This window comes from Coloeus monedula, assembly GCF_965178545.1.
Source record: "Coloeus monedula genome assembly, chromosome: 5".
In the NCBI taxonomy this organism is placed as follows: Eukaryota; Metazoa; Chordata; class Aves; order Passeriformes; family Corvidae; genus Coloeus; species Coloeus monedula.
The window spans coordinates 28,418,724-28,442,118 of record NC_138785.1 but is presented as its reverse complement, the minus strand read 5'-3'; the positions used below and the strand labels follow the sequence as shown (position 1 = coordinate 28,442,118).

General features: G+C 40.7%; 1 protein-coding gene across 3 annotated transcripts in view; it reads right to left on the bottom strand.

Annotated features, from left to right (window-relative positions):
- Positions 1-15,694, bottom strand: part of SH3D19 (SH3 domain containing 19) — an 85,025-nt gene extending 69,331 nt beyond the window's left edge. For 2 of the 3 annotated variants that reach the window (XM_082281401.1, XM_082281402.1), the window contains exon 1: positions 15,451-15,694. In XM_082281401.1, the coding sequence (XP_082137527.1) occupies positions 15,451-15,568 (118 nt within the window). In that variant the 5' untranslated portion in view covers positions 15,569-15,694. The remainder of the gene's footprint in view (positions 1-15,450) is intronic. The other variant, XM_082281403.1, reaches the window with a different exon arrangement.
- Between the last annotated feature and the right edge of the window lie 7,701 nt (positions 15,695-23,395).

The following is a 23,395-nucleotide window of genomic DNA, read 5'->3' as shown; positions in this document are numbered from 1 at the left end:
CTGGTAACTTCCCACTTTTAACCCCATTCCACAGCTTCATCTCTTAAAAGTTTAACTGGCTGAAGGGAGGAAAGGGGGGCACATACCATTCCCATTTCTGGGAAATACTGTATCTTCCAGCTTAACTATGCCAGTTAAACTGACCAGCCAGCAAAAGAGGCGGGACACTGCAACACTCTTCAGGAAGACACGTAGTTAGAGCACTAAGCAGTCTCCATCCCCATAGCTTTTAGCCCCTGATGGCCCAGCAGTGGTTTCACAAGGAAAGCAAGCATGACACACCCCTGCAACAATGGCAAACCTCCAGATAAACCAAGCAGTGGGAACCGTGGGCTTTTAAGCAGTGCTGGCACATCAAAAATGTATGTTTCCAAGATAGGCAAATTATTGAAAGAGGCTGTATCCAACTTGCCCTAATCTGAATGCATCAATCTCCAACGAGCTTTGAAGGCTGCCAGGCCTTAACAAACCCAGACTCTAAGACCAATACAGCAGCTTTACAAGGCATCATGCAGAAATATGATGGTTCCTGCCACTATTTTAGTCACATGCATCTAGACCTAGGTGATCATAGCTAAATGGTGCAGCAGTCCCTATCAGCCAACTGCAGCAAGAGCCCCAAATTTCCATTTCTAACTGTCAATGTAGATGGGGCCCTCACTCAAACTAAATGCACGTTTTCTGGGAAAAAAATCTGCATTTGTGCGGGATTTTCAATGCTAGTTGCTTCATCTGCACCGAGATAAGCACTAACTGCCACTGATACTGCCACCTTTTTGCCTCTGTCTGTTAAGGCATATTGTGGCTCAAAGCAACTCTTCCTTCTTTCCAGCACTTCCATCAGGTAAGGAATCAGAACAACGCAAATTGATTCCACTGTGTAGAATCTACTGTAAATTTTGGTTAATTTTGTTAGGAACAGCTATACAACAAAACCCATAAGACTGAATATTTGTTTATGTATTTTAGTATTTGAACAGCAGAGTCTCTTATCAGTTGTTTAAAAGGCAGAATGCTCAAGGAGAGATTAATGAGAGGCTTGGAAGAAACTTCTTAAATTTACTTGATGTATAGCTTTCCCTTTACTACAAAAGGCCACAAAATCAGGACATGCTGAGAGTTTTTAATTGTAAAGGCAGACAGTTTTTATACTTGCTTTAACTTCTACAGTATGCTGTTGAAAACCAGAGCAGTACATTGCCAGGAAAAAACCAACATTACAGCACCCCCCACAATGAAATTATAGTAGTCTGTCAGTTTTAGTGCTGAACAGTTACTGAGTCTGTAAGCATAAAGCATTCCTGCAGTTTTTTATACTGGAGTAATGCTTTTCCCCCCACTCTTAAACACGACTTCTAGATGGCTGGGGGTGGACCCCAACACATAGCTGAGAACACACTGAACCTCTGCAGTCAAGTATTTAACTTCGAAACCCACTGACCACCATAAAGCGTATTAATTATCCAAACTATAATTAATATAGTATAACTTTAAGTTATAGTATCTTTAGCTTGCTAAAAAGATTGAAAATAAACTATAATCACCTTTAAAGCCTTTAGTGCACTTATAAGTGCACAACATATAAGAGAAAAAAGGATTTTACTGGACAGCAGAGGCTACATTTGCCAGTGCTACATTTGCTGTTGATTTGTTTTTGTGACTCTGAAGCTCCACCCCCTCATTCTTGCTCCTAAATTTCTCCTGCACTGCAACAGCAAAAGTGTGCATGCCTCAGTGTGAACATATGTGCCATCATAAGAGGGGGCTGACACAGAAAACAAAAGAGAAAGTAAACAGACTCTGTAAGCTGTCACCATTTCTCTAAAAGGTTTGTGCTGTAAGAACCTAGACCAAACTCAGCACTGGGAACTGGGCTTGTTCTTAAGCCATAAATGATAAACAAAGTATATAAGCAATCAAATACACCCATTACATGCATATATTACCACACTTTTGCCTTCTACCACAGTTGTTTATAAAGGAAATTTAGGATACAGCTGTTTCTAAAGCTCTTTTATCAAGAAATTAGCAACTCCTGAAAGTACGAATCCCCACATCTTCATAAAAGACATCCCAGCTGATCAGTGCAATGTAATTCTCTGATTATGTACTTCAGGTACAACTAGAGACAGGTATCACTACACCACCAGAATCACAGCGGGAGCTACTCTAGATGAGCCCCACTATTGAACTTTTTTTATACTTTCATACAGAAAGTATCAATTGACTCAACATTCCAAAGAACAGAAGACTTATAACCACAAAACATGTTCCTCTCTAGGCATTTCAGAAATGTTAAATCCACATCTCTGAAAAATAATTCTCTGATGTTGCTAGCACTGCCATTAAAAGGAAATTATCTTTCAAGAGCACTGTACTACCTTTTTCTTTCCAAATCAGGGATTTAGCATGCCTGCAGAGGTTCTGCGTATTCCTCAGCTAGACCACAGCGCTCACTCAGTCTTACCTACGTCTGCCTGTCACAGGGTGCTGATACACAACATGCAATAAATGGACTAGTTAGACGTGTGGATAAACTTGTCCTTCTGACACTTTATTAACAGACCATCTTATAAACATTCAAACACCATATGCAAGATCCAAGTTTATTCAATTATTTTCCTCCTCAGGAGTTTGCCCTGCTTGAGAACCAGAACATCCAGCACCAAAAGAGCCTCCAGCTTTGAACACCTGTGTGTAGGTACATTCACCTGTCACAACATGCTCCTTACTACACAACTTAGGGGCACTTTCCGTGCCAGGAGACCTAAGATATGCACAGAGAAATACTGCTGTGGAATGACTACGGTAATGATAAAAGTCTTTCTATAAATACTAAAAGGAACCATTTTCTTTAAGTTTTCCACAGGGCATTTAGCTTGTTTGATTTGGTTATTTTCCTGTTGAACAACCATTTCCTAAACATGTAAATTTCTGGCCGCTTCAAGTCTAGTACTGCAAGGGATATCACTTTGACCATTTAAACGATTTCCCTTTATCTACACAGTACAAAACCAGGTGTTGTAGAAAGAGCCTTTGTTGTATACTTTTCAGGTAATCATTTAGAATTTTTGAGAAGTCACACTCTATCTTTATTAGTTATAAAAGCTGGACTCTCCATCTATTACGCTGTATAGTAAGATCATTTATTCTTGGATGTAAAAAACTGCAAATTTCACCCTTCCCACCCCCTCACCAAACTAAGAACCCTGTCTCATTGGACAATTAAAAGTTTTCTGAATTTGCTAATCTGAAACAATATGTTTTTACTGTTGAGATGGCAAACCTCAGCAACAAAAGTCCCCAGTGTAATGCATTAAGCACTGGGAAGCTAAGCCATATTCAAAGTGGGCCACACATGGACTCACAATAAAGTGCTGAATAGCAATTCAGAAGATATTCTCCCTTCTGTATATTAGGAAAACTAATTTGGCTTTAAAACAAACAAGAAAATTTCTTTATTGACTATTTCATCCCGTGAAGCCACTGACAGAATAAAGGTGACACTGCTTCCAATTTAGATATCAGACATGATAGTGAATGCAAGTAAGTGCATAGGTCTGCACTGTGGGAGGAATTTGGAGACTGGGAACATGAAAAGACACAGAGAGAAAGAAAATAATGTATGAAAAGAAAGGACTGTAATACACTCAACCATTAAAAAAAGGCAGTATCTCTAAAAATATAATAAATGTACCAGGCAAATGAAAGTATTTATTTCTCTTAAGATACCACTGAAATACTCAATAGCTTCTTCTTGGAATATTTTGTGGTCCTTTGTCACTGTTCATGATTAAAGAATCCCCAAGCTGTTTACCCAGTTCACCTAATGAGAACAGTCTTAAATCTCAATGATTTTGTTACAAGTACTAATTTTCTATGGAAGTGCATTTGAAATTAGCCTATTAACAAAATATTTTCCCTCCAGTGACATTGGTAATTTTGCCCAACACAGAAATAAAAAATATCTGGGAAACTGAATCTAACAATTGCTTCTCACGTGTACTGGATTCTTCTGAAGTACCGTTACACGGATTATTCCCAAAAAGGTCTCTTGCACTTTTATCATCAAACAAAGATTACAAGACCTAGACACATCATAAAAAGGATTAATGTGAAGGCGCAAAAAATGGATTTGTTTAATGATGGTGGCATATATGAAAAAATTGTTGCACCCTGAGATAACCCTCGTCCATCAGCTTTGAGCACATGCTTAGAAGTTGTGCATCTCTCTGCCAGAATTCCACAGAACAGGAAGCCCAGCACTTTGCTGTTATTGAAAAAAGTAATGTTTTAATGCGTATCATTTAATAATGAAATGATCAGCACCCAATTTTTAAAAAAGTGAGTCACCTGGCATTCTGAAGACATTTTACTGAGGTGTGTAATGAATTTCTCCACATCTGCTCCAAGGTAAGTGTTAAATATCTACTAAATCCCCTTTAAGGTACCTCAGAGGCCTTCATTACTGGCCTAACATGTGCATGTAAATCTGCATGCATGTTGATGGAAGACCATCCTGACCAGTAATCACTATGTACAGCTGGATTCCTTGCACCATGATGTCACCTTGTGCAGAAGGCCCATGCATGCAGTCCAACTGATCCCTCTGTAGCCACGTCTTTTGTGTCCATGGGAAAATGAAGGTGTGTAGACTTATCTGAGCAACACTAAATTAGGATCTTACGACAACTTGAGACAGGAATTCGAAATGGAAGATCAATTCCAACAGTGGGAACACACTGGAAGTCCTGACTAATTGGTAAGAGTGCCAAAGAGGAGAGGATTACTGAAGAAGCCCACAGGTGCTCAGTGTCTTTGACAGGGACAGAAAGATGCAGTTGCTGGACACTGCCATTACCTTCTTAAGACAGGCTCCCTTGCCCAACCAATGTGAAACATACCCTCCCAAGCTCCAAAACAGAGGATGATAATGATGTTTTATAAAGAGGGAAGACAGGAAACAGGGAAGGAAATAGCAACTCACAGAATAGAAAGACCACCTGCTGTGACGAAACAGAGGTAGGCAACCCTTCCTGGGGTTTTATAAAAGCACAGGGCTTTCATACCACTTGGTAGCAAGTTCAAGCATGCTCAACAAAAGTAAGTATGGCCCACAACACAGAGTTTGGTGTATTACTTTTTATTTAAAATTTGAAAACACGGTTAAATTTACAAAACATACAAATAATAATAAAAATACTGGAGTTCTCTCTGTGTACGAAAGCTGTAAGTCACAATTCTAAGAAATGCCTTCTGAACAACCACTCAGATACACGCTGCTTTCATTTTTCATGTGTGGCCCTCGTACTATAGACAAAGCTGACTGCTGTATTTATTTCTGAGAATATTACAGTATTTCACAAAGCCTCCTCACCTGTTTTTTCCAAATATTTGTCAATCATACTTCCTTCTCCTCCCAGTCCCTCAAAAATACACAGCAGAAAAAGCAGCTATTATAAAAGTAATTGTTTAACTGCTTCTACCCTTGACATGAGGCTACTGTATCTTGTTCTCAGTCTTCTAAATGCAAATTTCATCCATTCAGTTGCTACTCATGGTAACACAAAGCAGTTTCGCTTACAGTTCAATGAAAGGCTTCAAAAATCATATGGCAACTTAGAATGACCAAGCAAAAGGATGGCAAAGCTATTAAGCATTCAGAAACCCTCAAAACAAAGAACTGTGTGCTTACCACAGATAAACACAGCTTTTCTGGACACTGGTAATGCTGGCAGAAATGGTTCCAATTGTTTGGTACCTTGGAGGAAATAACTACCCTCCCATGTGCTCCTAGACCCCTCCCCAATTCTGTGCACTCACCAAAAAAGGCCTACAGATCCTGTCAGAGGCATTCAACATCTGTAAATACACTAATAAGTACCTCTGCATTGCTATGGTGCCAGAATACCATAATGACACACTTCAAATAGTTCTTGATAATGGATCCACAAACATCAAGCTAGTGGGCAGCAATTAGAGAAATGAGATGTGCCTGATGTCATGGCAGCTGCTACCATGCATTTCCCAGACATGATAATGGTAATCTTCAGCAAGCTTTGCACACTAGAACAGAAAAAAACCCCAGTTTTTTCATAGTTAGGCTTATAAGTGCTGAATACATGAGGTCTGCAGCATTATCCCATCTCATCATTCAGTGATACCTGCTCCATACTGGCAGTGATGCTCTTCCAAGCATGGACTTGACCTGCTTAAACAATGGACATGGTAGACTGTCAGGTAGGACATGACAGGTGCCCAGCCTCAAGAATTCCATTTTCAGGTGAACTTCATCATCCCAGTTTGGAGTTCACTGAGTATTGTGTCAGACATACTTGCAAGGAATGGCAAGCTTAAGACAAATGACAAAGTGTACAGCATTTGCCATCTGTTGAACTGTGGCACCTGTTCTTCAAGTGCTTGGTAGAAGCAGAGAAACTTCTTATAAAACTTCTATTTTGATCCCAAGTCCCACATTTCTATTAGCTTTGTACCCTAAATTTACAGCACAGACAGTTATAAAATGAATACAGCACACCAACAGAGGAATTAATTATGAGAAACTTATTGAAATGCTGAGCTTGTTTCCAGGCATTTACGTCCCATCTCTCCAACAGGATGAACCAACAGTTTTTTAATAACCAGTAAGATCACAGCACACTGTACACTCAAAAATTCTTGTAAATGATTTAGCACAGATGTGCACAACCTGAACCAATTTTCATGTATAGATCTGTGACATTGAGCACTCAGGTTTTAATGCAAGAAGGAATTAATGATGAATACAAAATTATCACCTTGAGAAAACAAATTATATTAATTTTATCTTATCTCTTATGAATAGAATCTAAAGAAAAAAGTCGAACTGCTTCTTTTATGCATACAATATTCTGTCCAGAAGGAGAATGGGTCAAAAATCCTTTTGTAGAAACACAGTGCATGAAAATTTACCTTAGTTTTTAAGGAAGTAAATCACCACAATCAAGATCACATTAAAACGCAGAATATAGATAAGAATTTTATCACCATAATTCAAGAACGAAGCAGAAATACCAACCACTATGTAAAAGGCACTAACTGATTTCATATGATGAATGATCGTGTTCCTTACTATCATGTAATATTTGAAGACTAAAAGTCTAAGTGGGTTCAAAAAAGGAATTGAATTCGTGAAAGATAAATCCATTGGCAGCAATTTAGCAGGGCCTTTCATATGCAGCCTCCCAGAAGTTGCTAAGAAATTGACTGCAGAGGGCAAGGAATCTCTCTTGGAAGTAAAAATTGAATCCTAGGAGGTGTTTCTTGCATACTTTCCTGAAGACATTTGTTTTTTCAGTTTGTGCACTGGGCCACGTGAGCTACTAGCACAGCTCTGAAAGGCTGATGGTGTGCCCACTATCAGTCACAGGAGTAACAACGTCAATCATTTGAAATCTTTAGCACATTCTGATCCAATCACGTCTTCTTCAAAAGCCTGAACAAGCTGACTGAGGTAGTAACACACACACAAAAGAAACGCTACAACCTCTTTAAAAGCTTAGGGAAAAGAAAAAAAATGAACAGTAACATTTGTTGCATTCAGCTTCTACTTCAATGTGAACATTTTCAGCCTTGCTGCCATCCAGCCCTTCAGGCTGGATCCAAATACAGCCATAGACAGCAGGAAAACAGGGATAGATTTGTTTTATAACACATGCAAAAATTCCTAAACCAATTAGGTTCATCTTTGAAGCATCTTATTTAGCATACCATTAACTTTTGTCAGAAGATTCTAAGTTCTCAAGTCAGAATTGTCAAATTGATGTTTTTAGAAAAACACATGAAATCCATACAAATCTCTACAGATTTAAAACATCACCTGAAGCAATTAGTGTAACAGCACTACATCATGGTCAATTAAAAAATATTGATATACATAAGATCCTGTGTCTGTCAAAATTTATACAACGTTGAGGGGAAAAACAGGAAGTTTTCTTGGTATGTGCCATCAGCCAGAATCTATGCTTTCCCACAAAACTTATTTTCATCCTTCACGAAAGGGAAGGATGCTTGCCAAGCATAAACCACACATCAACAGATGATATATTGTGTTCCCAAATCTGCTGTTGGAATGCCTCAGTGCCTTTTGTGCATACTGTTTTTCAAGTGCAGAGTAAAAAAACCTTGGCCAGCAATGAAAACAACACTTCCACTACATATTTTGTACAGTTTGAGAACCTGAATAAGCAAGGCAGGACTGTGCAATGAGAAGGCTGAAGGGGCCACACTCCTTTACCCCAGATAAGAGAAGGCAAAGAAGCTATTGAACCACAACACACAGCTACTTGCAGGGTAGCAACAAAGATCACAGATGTAAACTCTTCTTGGTGTTAGTGAACAACATTGAATGGGGCAATGGTCACAAATGTAGCTTGGGAGGTTCAGGTTGTATGTTAGCAAAAGTTCTTCCATTAGGAATAAGTGAAGCACTAAAATAGGTTACCTGAAGAGACTGTAAATCCCTTTCTTTCAGGAGACTTTTCAAGACACAGCTAAATGGATCTAGCCTTGGCAACAGGCCTGCTTCAAGAAGGAGGTTGGACTAGGTGACCCCAGAGCTCCCTTCCAGACAACACTTCCATGAACACAAACACAAAGTCATAAAAGCAAAGAAACTGAACCATGCTAAAGCATTGTATTTAACTATAGACAATAAGCATAAAGAAGTTCATGGCAAATTACTTTCGCACTATCAAAATAAAATTTCATATGGCACATATTGTATGAGATGCTTACTGAAACAAAACACACAGAACTACATCAACTTTTAATGGAGAGTGTCAACACCACTACTCTGTAGTTTCCAAATTTTAAATCAAGGTGATGCATGGCTTCCAAATAGATAAAGTATATTTAACAGCTCAGTAATCACAGCTTAACATGCCTCAGTGACTACAGCTATAGAGAAAGAAACAAAAGGGACAACTTCAAGAGTACAGAATTTGAGAAACAGGATCACAACAGAATGCTGAACTGATAGACTGCAAGGACACTGGGCAGAATGTCCAAGATAAGGCCAGCAGGAACCAGATTAGGAGGAATAAACAAAGCCAACTCATCAAACTAATGTGCTAACTAGGTAAAAGACAATTCTGGCAGGGGAAGACCACAACTACTGACTCACAGACACCAACTCAAGAAACCCACATACTCAAAGGAAGTCTGAGCATGTAGGCTGATTAGCAGAAGAAGCAAGAGAGTAATTTAACTAACAAATAAAATACTAATTAATAAGAGAACTATAAAAATTATAGCAAATAAACATTAATACCTCTGCTTATCAAAATGTATAAATTATGAAAAGTTTTGATAATTGGTGTATTGGCTTTGTGAATTTGCCAGCTAGAACCCCTTTCTGTGCTGAACTAAATAAATCAATTAACTTGACTCTGTGTGGATTGGCCTCTTGCACACTGGGTGAAAGAACCCATTTCGGGACAACAAAGGCTAGACTCTCAAAAGCAAATATTGACAAATTTATTCACAAATATTACACTTTTTTCCATCTGTAAACAACAACCACTTCGGCAAAAGCTTCTTGCAATGAGGTTATGATTCATTTACCCTTTGCTGTCTATCCCCATTCTTTATGCAACAACCCAGACTTATCATTTGTTGCCCTGACAGGAAATGACTGCTTACAACACGGTAACAGCAAGGTCTTTGGGTAATCATAGTTCTGTGGGTCATTCTCTGGCTACAAACTCACCTCTCCCTAAGCAATTATATACTTCTGTGCCTTGCTTTGGCTCTAACCTAAATGAAGAAGGTCCATTTAATCACTTAATAATGATACTTATTATTATTTGTCCTTCTACAGTTTCCTTGGCTAGGAAATCACCCCACTGACTATCAGAAGTTATTTAATTCTTTTCCTAAGACCAGCCTTCATTTTTAGAAGCCTTGTTTCTTCAGAAGGCACAACATTCTTTGGGGTTCAGTCTACACTCCTGGTACACTCCAAGTAACCGCAAGCAGGTTTTTCTTGCCACTAACTTGAATTTCAAGATACGTTGGAGAATTTCCATGTATAGGCTATGTTATTTAACTTCCAAAAAAACTTTAGTTAGTATTTATATTTACCTCAAGCAAGCTACAAAGACTATGAAATATAGTAGAAATGTGTGCAGTAATTTCAATGGGCTATGAAAAATGCCTAATCACCTCACCTTCTTAACAATTGCAAGACACAACAAACCAGCATCAGTCAGAGATTATTACAGGAAAAGTACATTATTTGTGCTCTTTGGATCCTCAGTGTTTTACTGTTGGGGTGCCTGAAGCAATTATTAAAACTGAAGGTACTAAATCTGCATCGGGACTACCAAAACAAAACAGACTGAATCCCAGGGAAAAGAGGGAAGCGATGTTCAGCTGGCCATCAACTCCACTGCTTCTTGAATTTGTGAGCTAACTGACTAAACAAAGAAATAAATAAAATAGTGGCACACACTCCCCTACCCTGAATGCTCCTCTTAGTTCTCTTTTTAAGGGCTTCTTGTGTACACACGGACAGACTAGTGGATCATAGTACACTTTATGAATTTATTTGAAACAGGTGATCTACTTCATGGGGGCTTTTTTTCTTATCTCTGAATAAAAGAGGATAAACTGTTACACTTGGTATGGACAAGCAGAACAATTTCCAGATCAGCACTGAAGGACACAGGCATGCAGACAGAGAAGTTTCCAGCTGAACAATGGTGACTTCTCTTCTGCAAGATGCCTATCTTTCCAGCTCTGAAATATAGGAACAGTTAAGCAGCTAAGTCTTCGAATTACCCTTTTCCTAATCATGCTTTCTCCCAGCTCCAAGGTCGCTGGCACCCCTTGGGGAGGACTTAGCTTGAGCTCTTCTTGTTATGATCCAGTGAACCCTAAAGGACATCACCACCAAAACAGTCTCAGACCCAAGAATTTAATGAAGAATTGCAGACCATCTCATTCTTTACTTCTTAAGGCCAAATATGTAATTTTGCATTAACATGGGAACAACTGCTGAGCATTGTTGTATGAAATTCTTCATTTATCTGTAGAAAGTCCATGATGCCTGCAAATTAATGTTCACCGAACTTCATCAAACACACTACAGAAATGTACCCCTATAACCTCTCAGCATGTTGAGCAGTGAAATATTCAACCTTAATTTGTTATACTGGACACAGCTCATTGTTCTCAGCTTCAAAAACAAGTCAGCGCCAGTCTGATGTGGGAGTTGTGGAAGTGTAAAGAATTGATCTAACTCTGAACTAAATCTTGTTTTGGCAAAAAACCCTTCAAAGCACTCAGTCAATCAACCAATCAAAAGTAGATTATTTCACCCAAAATCTAAAACTGCTCACTAGAGTTGAAAAAGTTCCAGGAAACATCTGAACTACTATGGAGAAACAGAAATACGGGAAGGGGGAAGAAAACCCAACAAAACTCAACCCAGAGATGTTTCAGTCAGCACAGCAAAACTCATGTGCAAAATTTATAGCCATTGTATGACAACAAACCACAGACGAGCATTTGTGATAAGTAAAACAGAGTAGTATTAAATTAAACCAAAGCCTTCCCTTGTACTATTGACCACCTGTACTTTTAACCACACATTCAAGTACAAATCACATAGGTCTTCATTATCAGCTCAAAATAATTTAATTATTGGCTTCCATATTTGGCAATTTCATTTTATTTTTAAGTAAGGACAGTTCTACCATATCTGTAATGGGCTATTCTTTCTCAAGGAACACTGGCCAGAACTCAAAGTGAAACAATGCAGATAGTGAATATGTTAAAAATTTCTTGTGCACTTTAGATAATATCAGAATACTGTGGTACACAGACCTAATGTGACAGCAAGGACAGATAATCAAACAATGCAGCTCATAACTAAAATTCACTATATTACTATAAACTTTCCTGCAAGTCCACTTCAGTCAGTAGACACAGAATAAAAAGGTAGTGAAAATAGGAAAGCACACCAGATTAAGGCCCAGAGTCTGACTGGAGAGAGCCTGTGGAGAAATAGCATTTTAATGAGGTTGTTCTGGTTTGTTTGGAATTTTTTTGTTTCCACCTTATTAAAAACAAACTAAGTAAAAATACTAACATTCTAAACAAAAAAAATCCAGTAAAGATCCTGTGGTCTCTATAACTTCCCAGAACAATAATGTATGTGACAGAAATATGCAACAAAGGAGGTAAAAATCAATCACATTATTGTTCTTATTTATATTGCCGTAAAAAACCCTAAAACTTTCCAACAAAAGTGTCTTCCTTTCCCAGAGCAGGTGACCAGATGATTCAGTTTTAACGAACCTATGCAGCTACTTTCATTGTTTTCAATTTTTAAAGAATGTATTGTAGCTCTCCTCCCTATAACCTAAAAAACCTATATATATATATATAAAAAAATATATATATATATAAATTCAATCAGCATTTTCTCAAAGGGAAAATAATTTCTCTAGAAGAGTTTCAAATTGCTCTATTTAATATCTTCTCACAGGTTTTCCAGAACATGCCAAATAAAAACTTTCTTGAATTCAGAGAAAATAATGCCATGACATGGAATCATGACATGCAGTGTGGTAGACACAGGCAGTCAGACAAGCCACCTGAGCTGTCTACAACTACCCTTGGACACAGATGATTCTTCCTATCTCAGTCCTCCAAGTTTCCATGTTTCAATATCTGCTCTGGAGTCTAATGCTTAAAGCAAGCATCTTCAGCTCATTAAACCAGCAAAAAAGCTCCCAACCCAACACAGCAAAAAACCAAACAGATCAACTCTTCAGTGAACCAAATTAAAAAAAAAAAAAAACCATGAGTAGGTCTAACAGATCTCAGGCTGCAGTTTCACAGCAATCTAAGCCAAACTAACTTCTGGTGGCATAGGCTCTTACCTCCCTCTGGCTGCATGTTCCTACTCTTTCCCTTGTGCCAGCTCCAACATTCACCCAAACCTGTGCAAAACCATTTCAGTGAGCTGAATCAAAAGACTCCCACCCACTGAAGAGAACCAGAAAAATATCCCTCTGCTTGGACAATGCACCCAAACAGGTTGGTGCAGGTTCTAGCAAGTACAAGGGCTCTGAGTGAGGCAGCCACCCAGTACATCAGCCCAGGCTACCACCAAACCACAACTCCAGTGACTTCACTCACCAACAGGCTGGACAAGCAGCAGAACTGACACACAAGAGAAAGCAGAAGTGCACACCCACAAAGGAGATCACACCTCTAGAGCAGCGGCAAGGTGTTAGTTTAGTTTAGCTGGCTTCATCCTGCAGTACACGGCACAGCACAACTGCGACTGGCTTCAAGAGAAAATACTACTTCTTCATTCCAGACCCTCCTGTGCTCTGCTTCTCCAATAAACCACTGCTAACTACATCTGAGTGTTTAGTGAGTCAGAAGCATTTGTGAACTTTCACCTTTCAGCTCCCACTTTGCATACATGCCTTGCATGAGTAGGACAAAGGTGATCAACCCCGTTAGGCACTTCCATGCACAAGCTGAACATACCAGAAATTTAAGTTGCTTCATTCACAATTAGTTTAACACACTGAAATATTTAAATTGACAGTCTGCTAAGGTGCCACTACATTTCTTAAAGCCTACAACAAAATATTTTGCAGGCTTATTTAACACCTATTTATATTACCATTCTGGCAGTGCACATTACAGGCAAAAAAACCCCACTCATTTTCAGTAGGTTTGTAAATAAAAGTATGTAAGTAAAGGTCAAGTAAGGGAAGAACAGCAAACTCATCTGCTTTGGATGATATTCTTCACTGATGCCTTAATACTCCGCTGGGAGTCTTAGCGCTGTTCTGTTTTCCACCATAGAGACGTGCAAACAGATGGAAAGAAGGTGAGACAGCTCAAGCAGAATGCTATTCATTCACACATACTTTACACCAGTAAGGTAAACAAACAGTGCTGGGCCCATTTCAAAGGATGGCTGTCAGGAAAAATTACTAATAAAAACACCTTTTATTACTGGTTAGTAGCATTACACCAAAGACAAATTCTGGGAACAAGCTTTTTTTCACAAGAAGGAGGCAAAGGTTATATACACATATAAATGCTAGAACCAATTCTACGTTTTCCGCTAATAAAAACCTCCAGAAGAAATGCCTTTAGAAAACAGACATCATAACCAGCAGCACGAACATTTCACTGCTGAGGAAACCATACAGGAACCAACACTGGTTTTTTGCACTATACCCAAGACAAGGCAAAACCCTGCACACATGCCAAACCACAGTGGTTTCAATAGGGTCCTGCTAAACCTGCACCTGCCCAGATAGGCATTGACATAACTTGAGTCACTGAAGGCCACAGGGCCTGCCTGTTGCAAGTTTTCCTCTAAGATCCCTTATGTTGCTGTGTTTTTGTCAACTACAAAGGGACACTCAATTTCTTGCTGCTGAAATGATGTAAACTCACATGAATTGCAGAAGGTGCTATATTGTTACAGTTGTATCATAATTATTAAAAGCCAGAACATTTGGAATTCAACTTCAGCATGGCTGAGATTTTACCTGGAAACAGACCTTAGGAAAATGATTAATTTTGGAAGGGATTTTACACTGACAGAAAAAGAAATGCTGCATTCACACCTCAGTGACTACAGGACAGTGACATACACGTTGACCCTCAATTAACAATGATGTCTGAATTAAATACTTTCAACTGCTGCCAGGGTCCACTTTAATTCATCATTTCAGACAAAAGCTTGTTGTTACATCCAGGTCGCTCTACAAAGACACATCAATCTGCTCACTCCCAACCTCCATTCCTTCTCACATGCACTGGTTCTTGCCTCTTCACCAGGGCCTGCTGTCCATACCTACACAGAAATGGCTAAATGTGGACAGCTTGCTATCCAGATGTTCTTCTGCCTTGGTACTTTGAAGAAAAACAGGCATTTAACTTCCTCATAGGTCACCTTATACACCTGGACATGTCTTTGGTGGGTCAGCACATGCCCACGTTAGCATCAGGGTGGTGAAACACTGGAACAGGTTGCCCAGAGAAGTTGTGGATGCCCTGTCCCTGGAGGTGCTCAAGGACAGGTTGGACGGGACACCGAGCAACCTGGTCTAGTTGAAGGTGTCCTTGTCCACGGCAGGGGGGTTGGAACCAGATGATCCTTAAGTCCCCTTCTAACTTAAACCACTGGTGACTACGATCAGCTAGGAGCACGAGCAGGCTCTGGGGGCGGCCCGCGGACACACACCTGCGGCTCGGATGCACCTGAGCTGAACCGAGCTGCCCCGGGGCGAGGCCGTCGGGGCCGGCACACCTCGGGGCGGCACCGCCAACGCCGCCCTGCCCCCGACAGGAATCCAGACGCGGGGAGCGGGCCGGGGCCAGCCCAAAGGAAGCGACGCCACGGTCCGCCGCGCCCTAACCGCTCACCTGCCGCCGAGCTCAGCGCGACCCTCCGGTGCCTCCTGCCGAGCTCCCGCAGCTCCTCCTCGTCCTCCTCCAGCCTCCAGGCTTCGGCCATCGGCGGCGGAGGGGCGGCTTGTAGCATTCAAGAAGCGGGGGCTGCCATGGCCGGCGCCCTCTTCTCGGCGCGGCCGCCCGGCCCTCGCGGCCGCCGGGCCCGCCCCGCACCTGCGCCCTCTCCGCCGCGCTTCTCCCGGAGACCGCTCCGCGCTCCTGCCGGCGGGGCGAGGCGGGAGGAGAGGCGGCCTTTCCTGCCCATCCGCGGCTCTCCGGCGTCAGCAGGAAACCCGGCGGCCGCCTGGCACCGCCACAAAAGGGGGCGGAGGAGGCGGCGGCGGGGGGAGGTACCTGGCTGCCGCCGCTGGGCAGCCGCGCTCCATCGGGCAGCTCCGCCGGGCAGCAGCTCCGCGGCCGCGGGCGCCGCGCGGGGATGGGCCGGCGAGCGAGGCCCGGGGCCGCCATCGCCGGCAGCAAGCGGGGTGTGCGGGCGGCCTCCTGCTAAAGGGGAGAAGGGGCTTGAGGCGAGAGGGTGCGAGGTCTGCCTCGCCTCATGACGAGGGCAAGGAGATGCCAAGAGGAGGATGGTGCCGGAACTCTTTTCAGTGGTACCCAGCGACAGAACAAGGAGCAACGGCCATAAACTAAACCACAAGAAGTTCCACCTCCGCATGAGGAAGAACTTCTTTATGTTGAGAGTGGCAGAGCACTGAAACAGGCTGCCCAGGGAGGCCGTGGAGTCTCTCTCTCTGGAGACACTCAAAACCCACCTGGACACGGTCCTGTGTCACCTGCTGTAGGTGACCCTGCCTTGGCAGGGGGGTTGGACCAGATGACCTCCTAACAATTATGTGATTCTGTGAGGTGAGAAGGGCGGTTACTGTGGGGGGCCAGAAAGTCGGGAGCCCCGGGAGCTGAGGGAATTTTGGGTTCAGCAGATTGTGGCCCCGATTTTGGCTGAGGGCTGGGGGCAGGCAGGCTTTTGACTGGCAGCCATTGTGGTTCATGGCTTGGAGGATGTGTGTCTTGGCCTGAGTTCATTACTGTGGTTTGAACTACTTAAGAAGTCATCTTAGGACCTACTTGAAACCAGTGAGGTACACCCTTAACACCACTGAAGCGTTATGAAAAATATGGCCACGTTTCAAGTCAGACACTTGTGTAGTTTTACCTCTAATTTTCTTTTTGTTTGTTTTTGTTCCCTGGGCCCGAGTTGCCTGTATCTAAATAGAAATTATATTGCTTCTTCACTTCATATGGTAACTGTAAAACTAAATCATAAATGTTTTTACATATTATTCCATTGTAGGTACTACTAAAAAAGGATATAAGGAAGATAAATTCAGCTTTAGAGCAAGTGAATAAGGGACAGTAAATCAATAAAGTATATGACCACAAATTAGAGCAGGAAGATACAACTAAACAGTGAGTAATCCTAATGTTGAGCAATATCTGTGCTGACACTGAGCACCTTCTATGCTCACAGTGAATAAAATATATTGTACAGGTTGAAAAAAAAGTCATCACAAAACTGAAAAATATCTAATACATGAATACAAATGATTGCTTGTGCATTTCTTAGTGTTTCAGTGGTTGACTTTACAATCATTGTTCCTTAAGAGAGGCTTTTTTCCACTGGAGCTCTTAGTGTTCAAGTGGTATAATAGTTATCCTTTGAAGGACATAAGGCTTTATACTGTAAAAAGATGTAAGGCCAGGAATAAAACTGAATGTACAGCAGTACTGTATAACAGACAAATGAAACCTTCCACTACAGGTATGTGTTCTCAAAGGCCTCATGCTTTGGATGACCTCTGCATGGATAGATTTCGTGGTAGTCCAAGGAAATCACCTTACAAATTTCAGTGTAAGATCAACATGCCTTGCACATGATCTAGAGCAGGTACAAAACTCTTCAGTGAAGCACTGGTGTCACAGGTACATGCTGTTGGTATGTGCATGTGTGAGAGACAAAAGAGACTCTCCCGTGTTAAACAAACTATGTGTTGTTTGTATTCTGGTTCTCTACTGTGAAGCCAAAATGCAGCACCTCTATTCAGCTCCTAAACTCCACTAACCACAAAGAATGACAAGGACCATCCATTTTCCACTTCCTGAATATCTCCTTTTTATGCTATGTGTTGCACTGCTGTTTGGAGGAAAGAAAGGAAACTTGGTCTCATGTAAAATTACTAAGGAAGGAAAAACCAGAAATAAACCATAGAACATAACACAAATTCAAAGAGCCCTCAAAAACTGGATTAAACCTTCTTTTGTTGCTGTTGATGAAATTGACACAGAGGCTTCCAAGCATATAGAATTGAAAAATCCATTTGGACAGATCTTAGGCCTAAGAAAATCATGCTGAACAGAGTACCTCCAGCTATGACTAAGAAAACATTCCCCAGATATCACATAATACAGTATAGAGCGATCATGGGTGTTTAATGTTGATGATCATCAAGAGTTCCTTAGTGATCATCGGAGAAGTCCAATTTAAAAATGGAAGTGCAATAACCAAATTACAGAAAGTGATGAAGTCCCTGAAGTAACTGCTTGACCATGTACCAAGCTCTGCCAGCTGGAAATGCACACGGGACGGTGACTGTATTTAGGGCTAGAGGAGCCATTCAATAAATGCCTGTAACTGCTTGAAGATGGATTTCACCAGAAAGGAAGAGATCAAACTAAGATACAATTCCTATGTGGATACAACATTCAGGTAGCAATAACCAACATATTACTGTAAACAGTACTGGAAATAATTTCCAACCAATACTACTGGAAACAAGAAAATTTCACAACATTTAAACAAAATTAAAATGCAAGGCAGCATTCAATGAAATACTTGAATCATATTTCTGAAATTTTTGTTGCAAAAAATATTCAATAATACTCAATCCCTCCAAAAGGAGGCTGATTATTAGTGTATAGAATTCTTAAGGGTAGGCATGCTCACATTGCCAGTGTACCAGTAATAGAACCAAAGAACAGTTTGGGTTGGAAAGGACCTTAAAAATCATCCAGTTCCAAGCCAGCTGCCATGGGCAAGGACACCTTCCTTCCACTGGACCAGGTTATTCAGATCGCCATCCAGCCTGGCCTTAAACTCTTCCAGAGACGGAGCATTCACAACCTCTCTGGACAACCTGTTGCAGTGCCTCACCACCCTCACATAAAGGAATTTCTTTCTAGTATCTATCTAAACCCACCCTCTTTCAGCTTAAAGCCTTTTCATCATGTCCTGTCACTATCTGCCCATGTAAAAAGTCCTGCTTCATCCTTTTTGTAATCCTCGTTAAAGTAGTGGAAGGCCAGAGTGAGGTCTCCCCAAAGCCTGCTTTTCATCAGGCTGAACAACCTCAGCTCTCTCAACTGTCTTCATAGGAGAAGTCTTTCAGCCTTCGGGTCATCTTTGTGGCCCTCCTCTGGATGCTCCCTAATAGGTCCATGTCTTTCTTGTGCTGAGGACCCCAGAGCCAGATGCAGCACTCTAGGTGGGGTCTCACCAGAGTGAGCTACTGGGGGAGAATCACCTTCCTCGACCTGTTGGCCATTTCTCTTTTGGTGCATCCCAGGATATGGTCAGGTTTCTGGGCTGCAAGAGCACATTGCTGAGACATGTCAAGCTTCTCCTCCAAGAACACTCCCAAGTCCTTCTCCCCAGGGGTAGTCTTGATCTATTCTTTGCCCATCCTGTACTTGTGCTTGGGATTGTCCCAGATTAGGTGCAGGACCTCCCACTTGGCCTTGTTTAACTTCACGAGGTTTGCACAGGCCCACCTCCCAAGTCTGTCCAGGTGCCTCTGGATGGCATCCCTGCCCTCCAGCATGTCAACCACACCACAGAGCTTGGTGTCACTGGTAAACTCACTGGGTGCACTCAGTGCCACTGTCCATATCAGTGATGTTAAACAGCACCGGTCCCAATACAGACCCCTGAGGAATGTCAGAAGCATTCAAGCTTAGAAGTGGTTTTTAGGCTTTAAATGCCTCCATTTCTTGCAAGTAATTATTTCCTAGTGAGTGCTTGCCAGACACATTCATCCATGCTCTGTCTGTGAGCTTTGACTCACTTCTAGTTTATGTTGGTATTTTCAAGCGATAAACAGCTTTAGGGTTTTTTTGTCAAATGCCACACATCACTGGGTCAATACCTGATAAAGGTGTGTAAATAATGGAGGTACCTAGGAAGGAGGTAGGCTTTAACAAGTCTGCAGGAGGTAGATTGAGCTCTGGCAGAGAGCTTCTGAGCAGCAATGGTAGATACACCTCAGAAGTCTTGGAACAGACCCTGACACAGCCCTTAATCTGGGTAAGCAGTTTCTGTGGGGAGGAGAGAGCCATGCTTTTTCGTCTTTAGACAAGCAACAAAACCAGCTGTTGGAATAGTCAAAAGAGCCACAGTTGCTGGCAAGTTTAATAATAACGTAGGCCAGACAGAGTAATTCACAATCATTTGGCTCAGATCAGTACACACACACACACGCACACACACACACACAAAGACTTTCTGCTGCTTGGTTGATGGACCCAAGGGAAGAAGGAAACAAAGAGGAGGGGAGAATGAATTGGACCAAATAATTTAAAGTGCAGAAGGAATTAAAGTCATGTGGGAAATTCTCTTCAGAAAGTCAAGGAACCAAGCTCCTCTTTTACTTTTCAGTAAATAAACTGGTAGAAATTATAAAAAGAAACAAAATGGGAAGAAAAAGTACATATAGATGCAAGTTGCAGAAGTTGAATTAAAAAAAACAACTGAAAAAGAAGGAAAGCACTTGCTGTAGTCTAAGGTAGTTGAGAGGAAAGCATCAGCATGTGGCATATGTTGCTCTAAGGCATTTCATGAAGTACAATGTATTTGTGTCTTACAAGCAGGATGAAGGAAAAATAATTGCGTTCTTGTACTTCAGTGAGAATCTCTGCTGCATACATGTGCGTAGGAATAAAAGGCTTTTGTATATTTTCATAGCTACGCTTCTCCAGGAAAAAGAACTTTACTGTCTCAAAAAGTCTGCAGTTTGGTTAATAAAATCTGGACATTTCTCACTGAAATTTTACTTTAGCATATGCATCTTTGCTGTAATGTACATACTTGTAATTTCACAATGGTAGAGTAAAAGAAGGAAATAACTGAGTCTTTGTACTCTGTGCTGAATGCTTACAATTAGTTGCCTTGGCAGTTATTATTTTATAAGTATTTTGTTCTGATTTGCATCATTGGAATTGCCACTTTGTTTGGCCCTGCAAAAAGACACTGTTTTTCAACAAAAAATGTCAGTTCTATAGAATTGCTTAATTGAAGTTGCCCGTGTAGCCTCAATGTCTATTTAGGCTCTGCAAAGCAGCTGAAGCCTGCAATGAATGTATCAGTGTTTGGCTGAGATACAGGAGCCTCAGACCACAAAAGAATGCAGACAAAAGATTTTTTTAAAAATGCAAAGGATGAAAAAGAGGGGAAAATGTAGCCTTTGGACATGACAACATTATTTTTATTCTGAGTAAAAATAGCAAGGGTCTCGTTCAATAGACGAATGACGTTAGCGATACAGCCAGTGTAGGAAGCTGACATTGGTGAGGGCCAAGATCTGATAATTTGATCTCCATTTGTGTTCAGCTGATCCAATGAGTTTTAGTGTAGCTGGAGAATGACATATCAGGAGCCTGCAGGCTTCCTGAAATATCTTCAGCTAAATGCAGGTTCTCCTTGCATTTTTACAACTACTTGTGGCTTCTAGCATACCAGCATGATGACAGTCTAAAGGTAAGTGGTTTTGTGATGAATGAAGATAATTAAAATAGAAGACTATTGGTTTCCTTGAATAATGACCTTTCTTATTGAAACCCTGGAAAATCACCTTGATGCAAAACTAGGAATTTTGAGACTGCTCTCAAAAAATTAGAGGGATTTCTCTGCATAAAAGCAGCAAATCAAATAATTTCAAAAGAGCAAAAAATGGCAGCTAAGGGGGGAAAACCTATTCAGAGAGAGATTCTTAACAGTTTTTAGTTTTTAAAGTTACTTTTACAAGTAATTTTTGTTACTTTTGCTGTTTTCCAACTTTTGTGGGCTAAAAGCATCCTTTCCTTTCCTGTCCTGTTAACAAACATCTTTCTAAAGTATTATTCTCCTTTATTAGTCTTGTCATTTGTGGAGTAATAAATAAATAAATTTGTTTCTACTGCCTTCATGATTAGAGAGAATAAGAAAAAGAAGTAGAAAAAAGTGAGAAAATACGGAAGGGTAAAGAGCTGGTACAGAGCTAAATACTTCTTAGAATGAGAGGCTGTCAAAGCCAAATTGATTCATAGCTTGAGTGCTGAAGTATGCTCATGTTTGCTCTGTAACCACGGAGTTATCAGAGGACAAAGTTGATGTTGTGCTAAGCGAGCTGGCAGCAGCATGATGTAAGAAGTATTATCACATTGGACACACGTGAGTCTAATACCTAAGAATGTACAATGCTAGCCCCAGGAGAGAGGCCAGCAGCTTTCCTGCAGTTTGTACTTCAGTGCAAAGAGCTGACACGGGAAAAACTTACGGAAGAGAGCAGAGTCCTAAAAAAAATTTCAAGAGGGTCATAAATTTGTCGACTGCAGTAAATTTAGGAGTTGGCAGTAAGTTTAGGAGTCACAGTAATTTGTCAATTGAGGTAAATTTAGTCGTTTCTCACAGTACTGAAATGGGCTAAAGGTATGAGTAGCTCTGATTTTGTTTTCTTCTGTTCCTCTGTCATTAAATGCATCTAAACTGCCTTTCACTGGAAATATATGACATATAGGTAGAGAATCTTCACAGTTCAATACAAAAATTTACAGTCTCCTGGTTTTGGTTGTTTTTCTTTATTTGGAGGTGTGTGTATGTGTTTAGTTGGTTGGGTTGGGGTTTTTTCCCCTCCACAGTACCACCTGTGAGCACTCAGGCATTCTGTAATATTCTTCTTGTGCTGAACACTGACAGAGTTCACACTTAACAGAAGTTTTCACAAAGCTATGTTAATATACAGCAAAAGAATAATTTTTCAATTAAATATTTGTATGATAATTACTAATGCAGTGCTCAGAAGTTTAATATTAATGAGGTTGTAACAGTTTAGCTGCATTAATGTGTGTTTACTAATGGAAAAACACTTTTCTAATGTGGACATTTAAAAAAAAATTCAAAATACACAATGATAAATAGAATATTATAAGTTTCCAACTTTAAAAATAAATTACTTTGATCTGTTCCAGACATTATGTTTCAGTCATAGATCCAACAACACACAACTTCTTAAACCAATTTTTTTTTATTAGAAGTTGAGTGAAAAAAAGTTTGACGGTTTTGATTGAGTACTTGGCTAGGACGCCTGACAAATTGTGGGTGACACCTGCTTATTTCAAGCCAGACAGCCAAACATGATGCAAGATACAACAGTGTTTATTTTTCAATTTCTTTGGTAAGAAGGGAGGACCTGCATACCTCAGTAGCAATTAAGGAGAAAAGAAAACTAATCCTACCAGATAGTGTCACTCCTGTCTTTTTCAGTTTTACACCACAACCCTTACTCTAATCACCAAATGTCAGTAGAGGAATAGATGATGACAAGCATCCTCATCATCAGGGCCTCCGTAGTGGCTTTAAAGACTTGACATCAACTAAGGGGTTTATGTGTTTAACACTCATGCTTGCAAGAATCTGTTTTGCTGGGCTTTTAGGGGTCCTTCACTCCAGTTAAAAATACTTGTTTCAATAACTGTGGTTTCTGAGCTGACAGCTCCCAGAGGCATATCTATACTATTTAGATAGATGAAAAAATGAACTCCAGAACCATTCCTTTTTCTGATTCCCAGAAACAGTTTCATGTTATTCATACATTGCTACTACAAAGCAATCTGGTGTTTTTCGTATCAATGACCTCTTGCTAAATTCTTC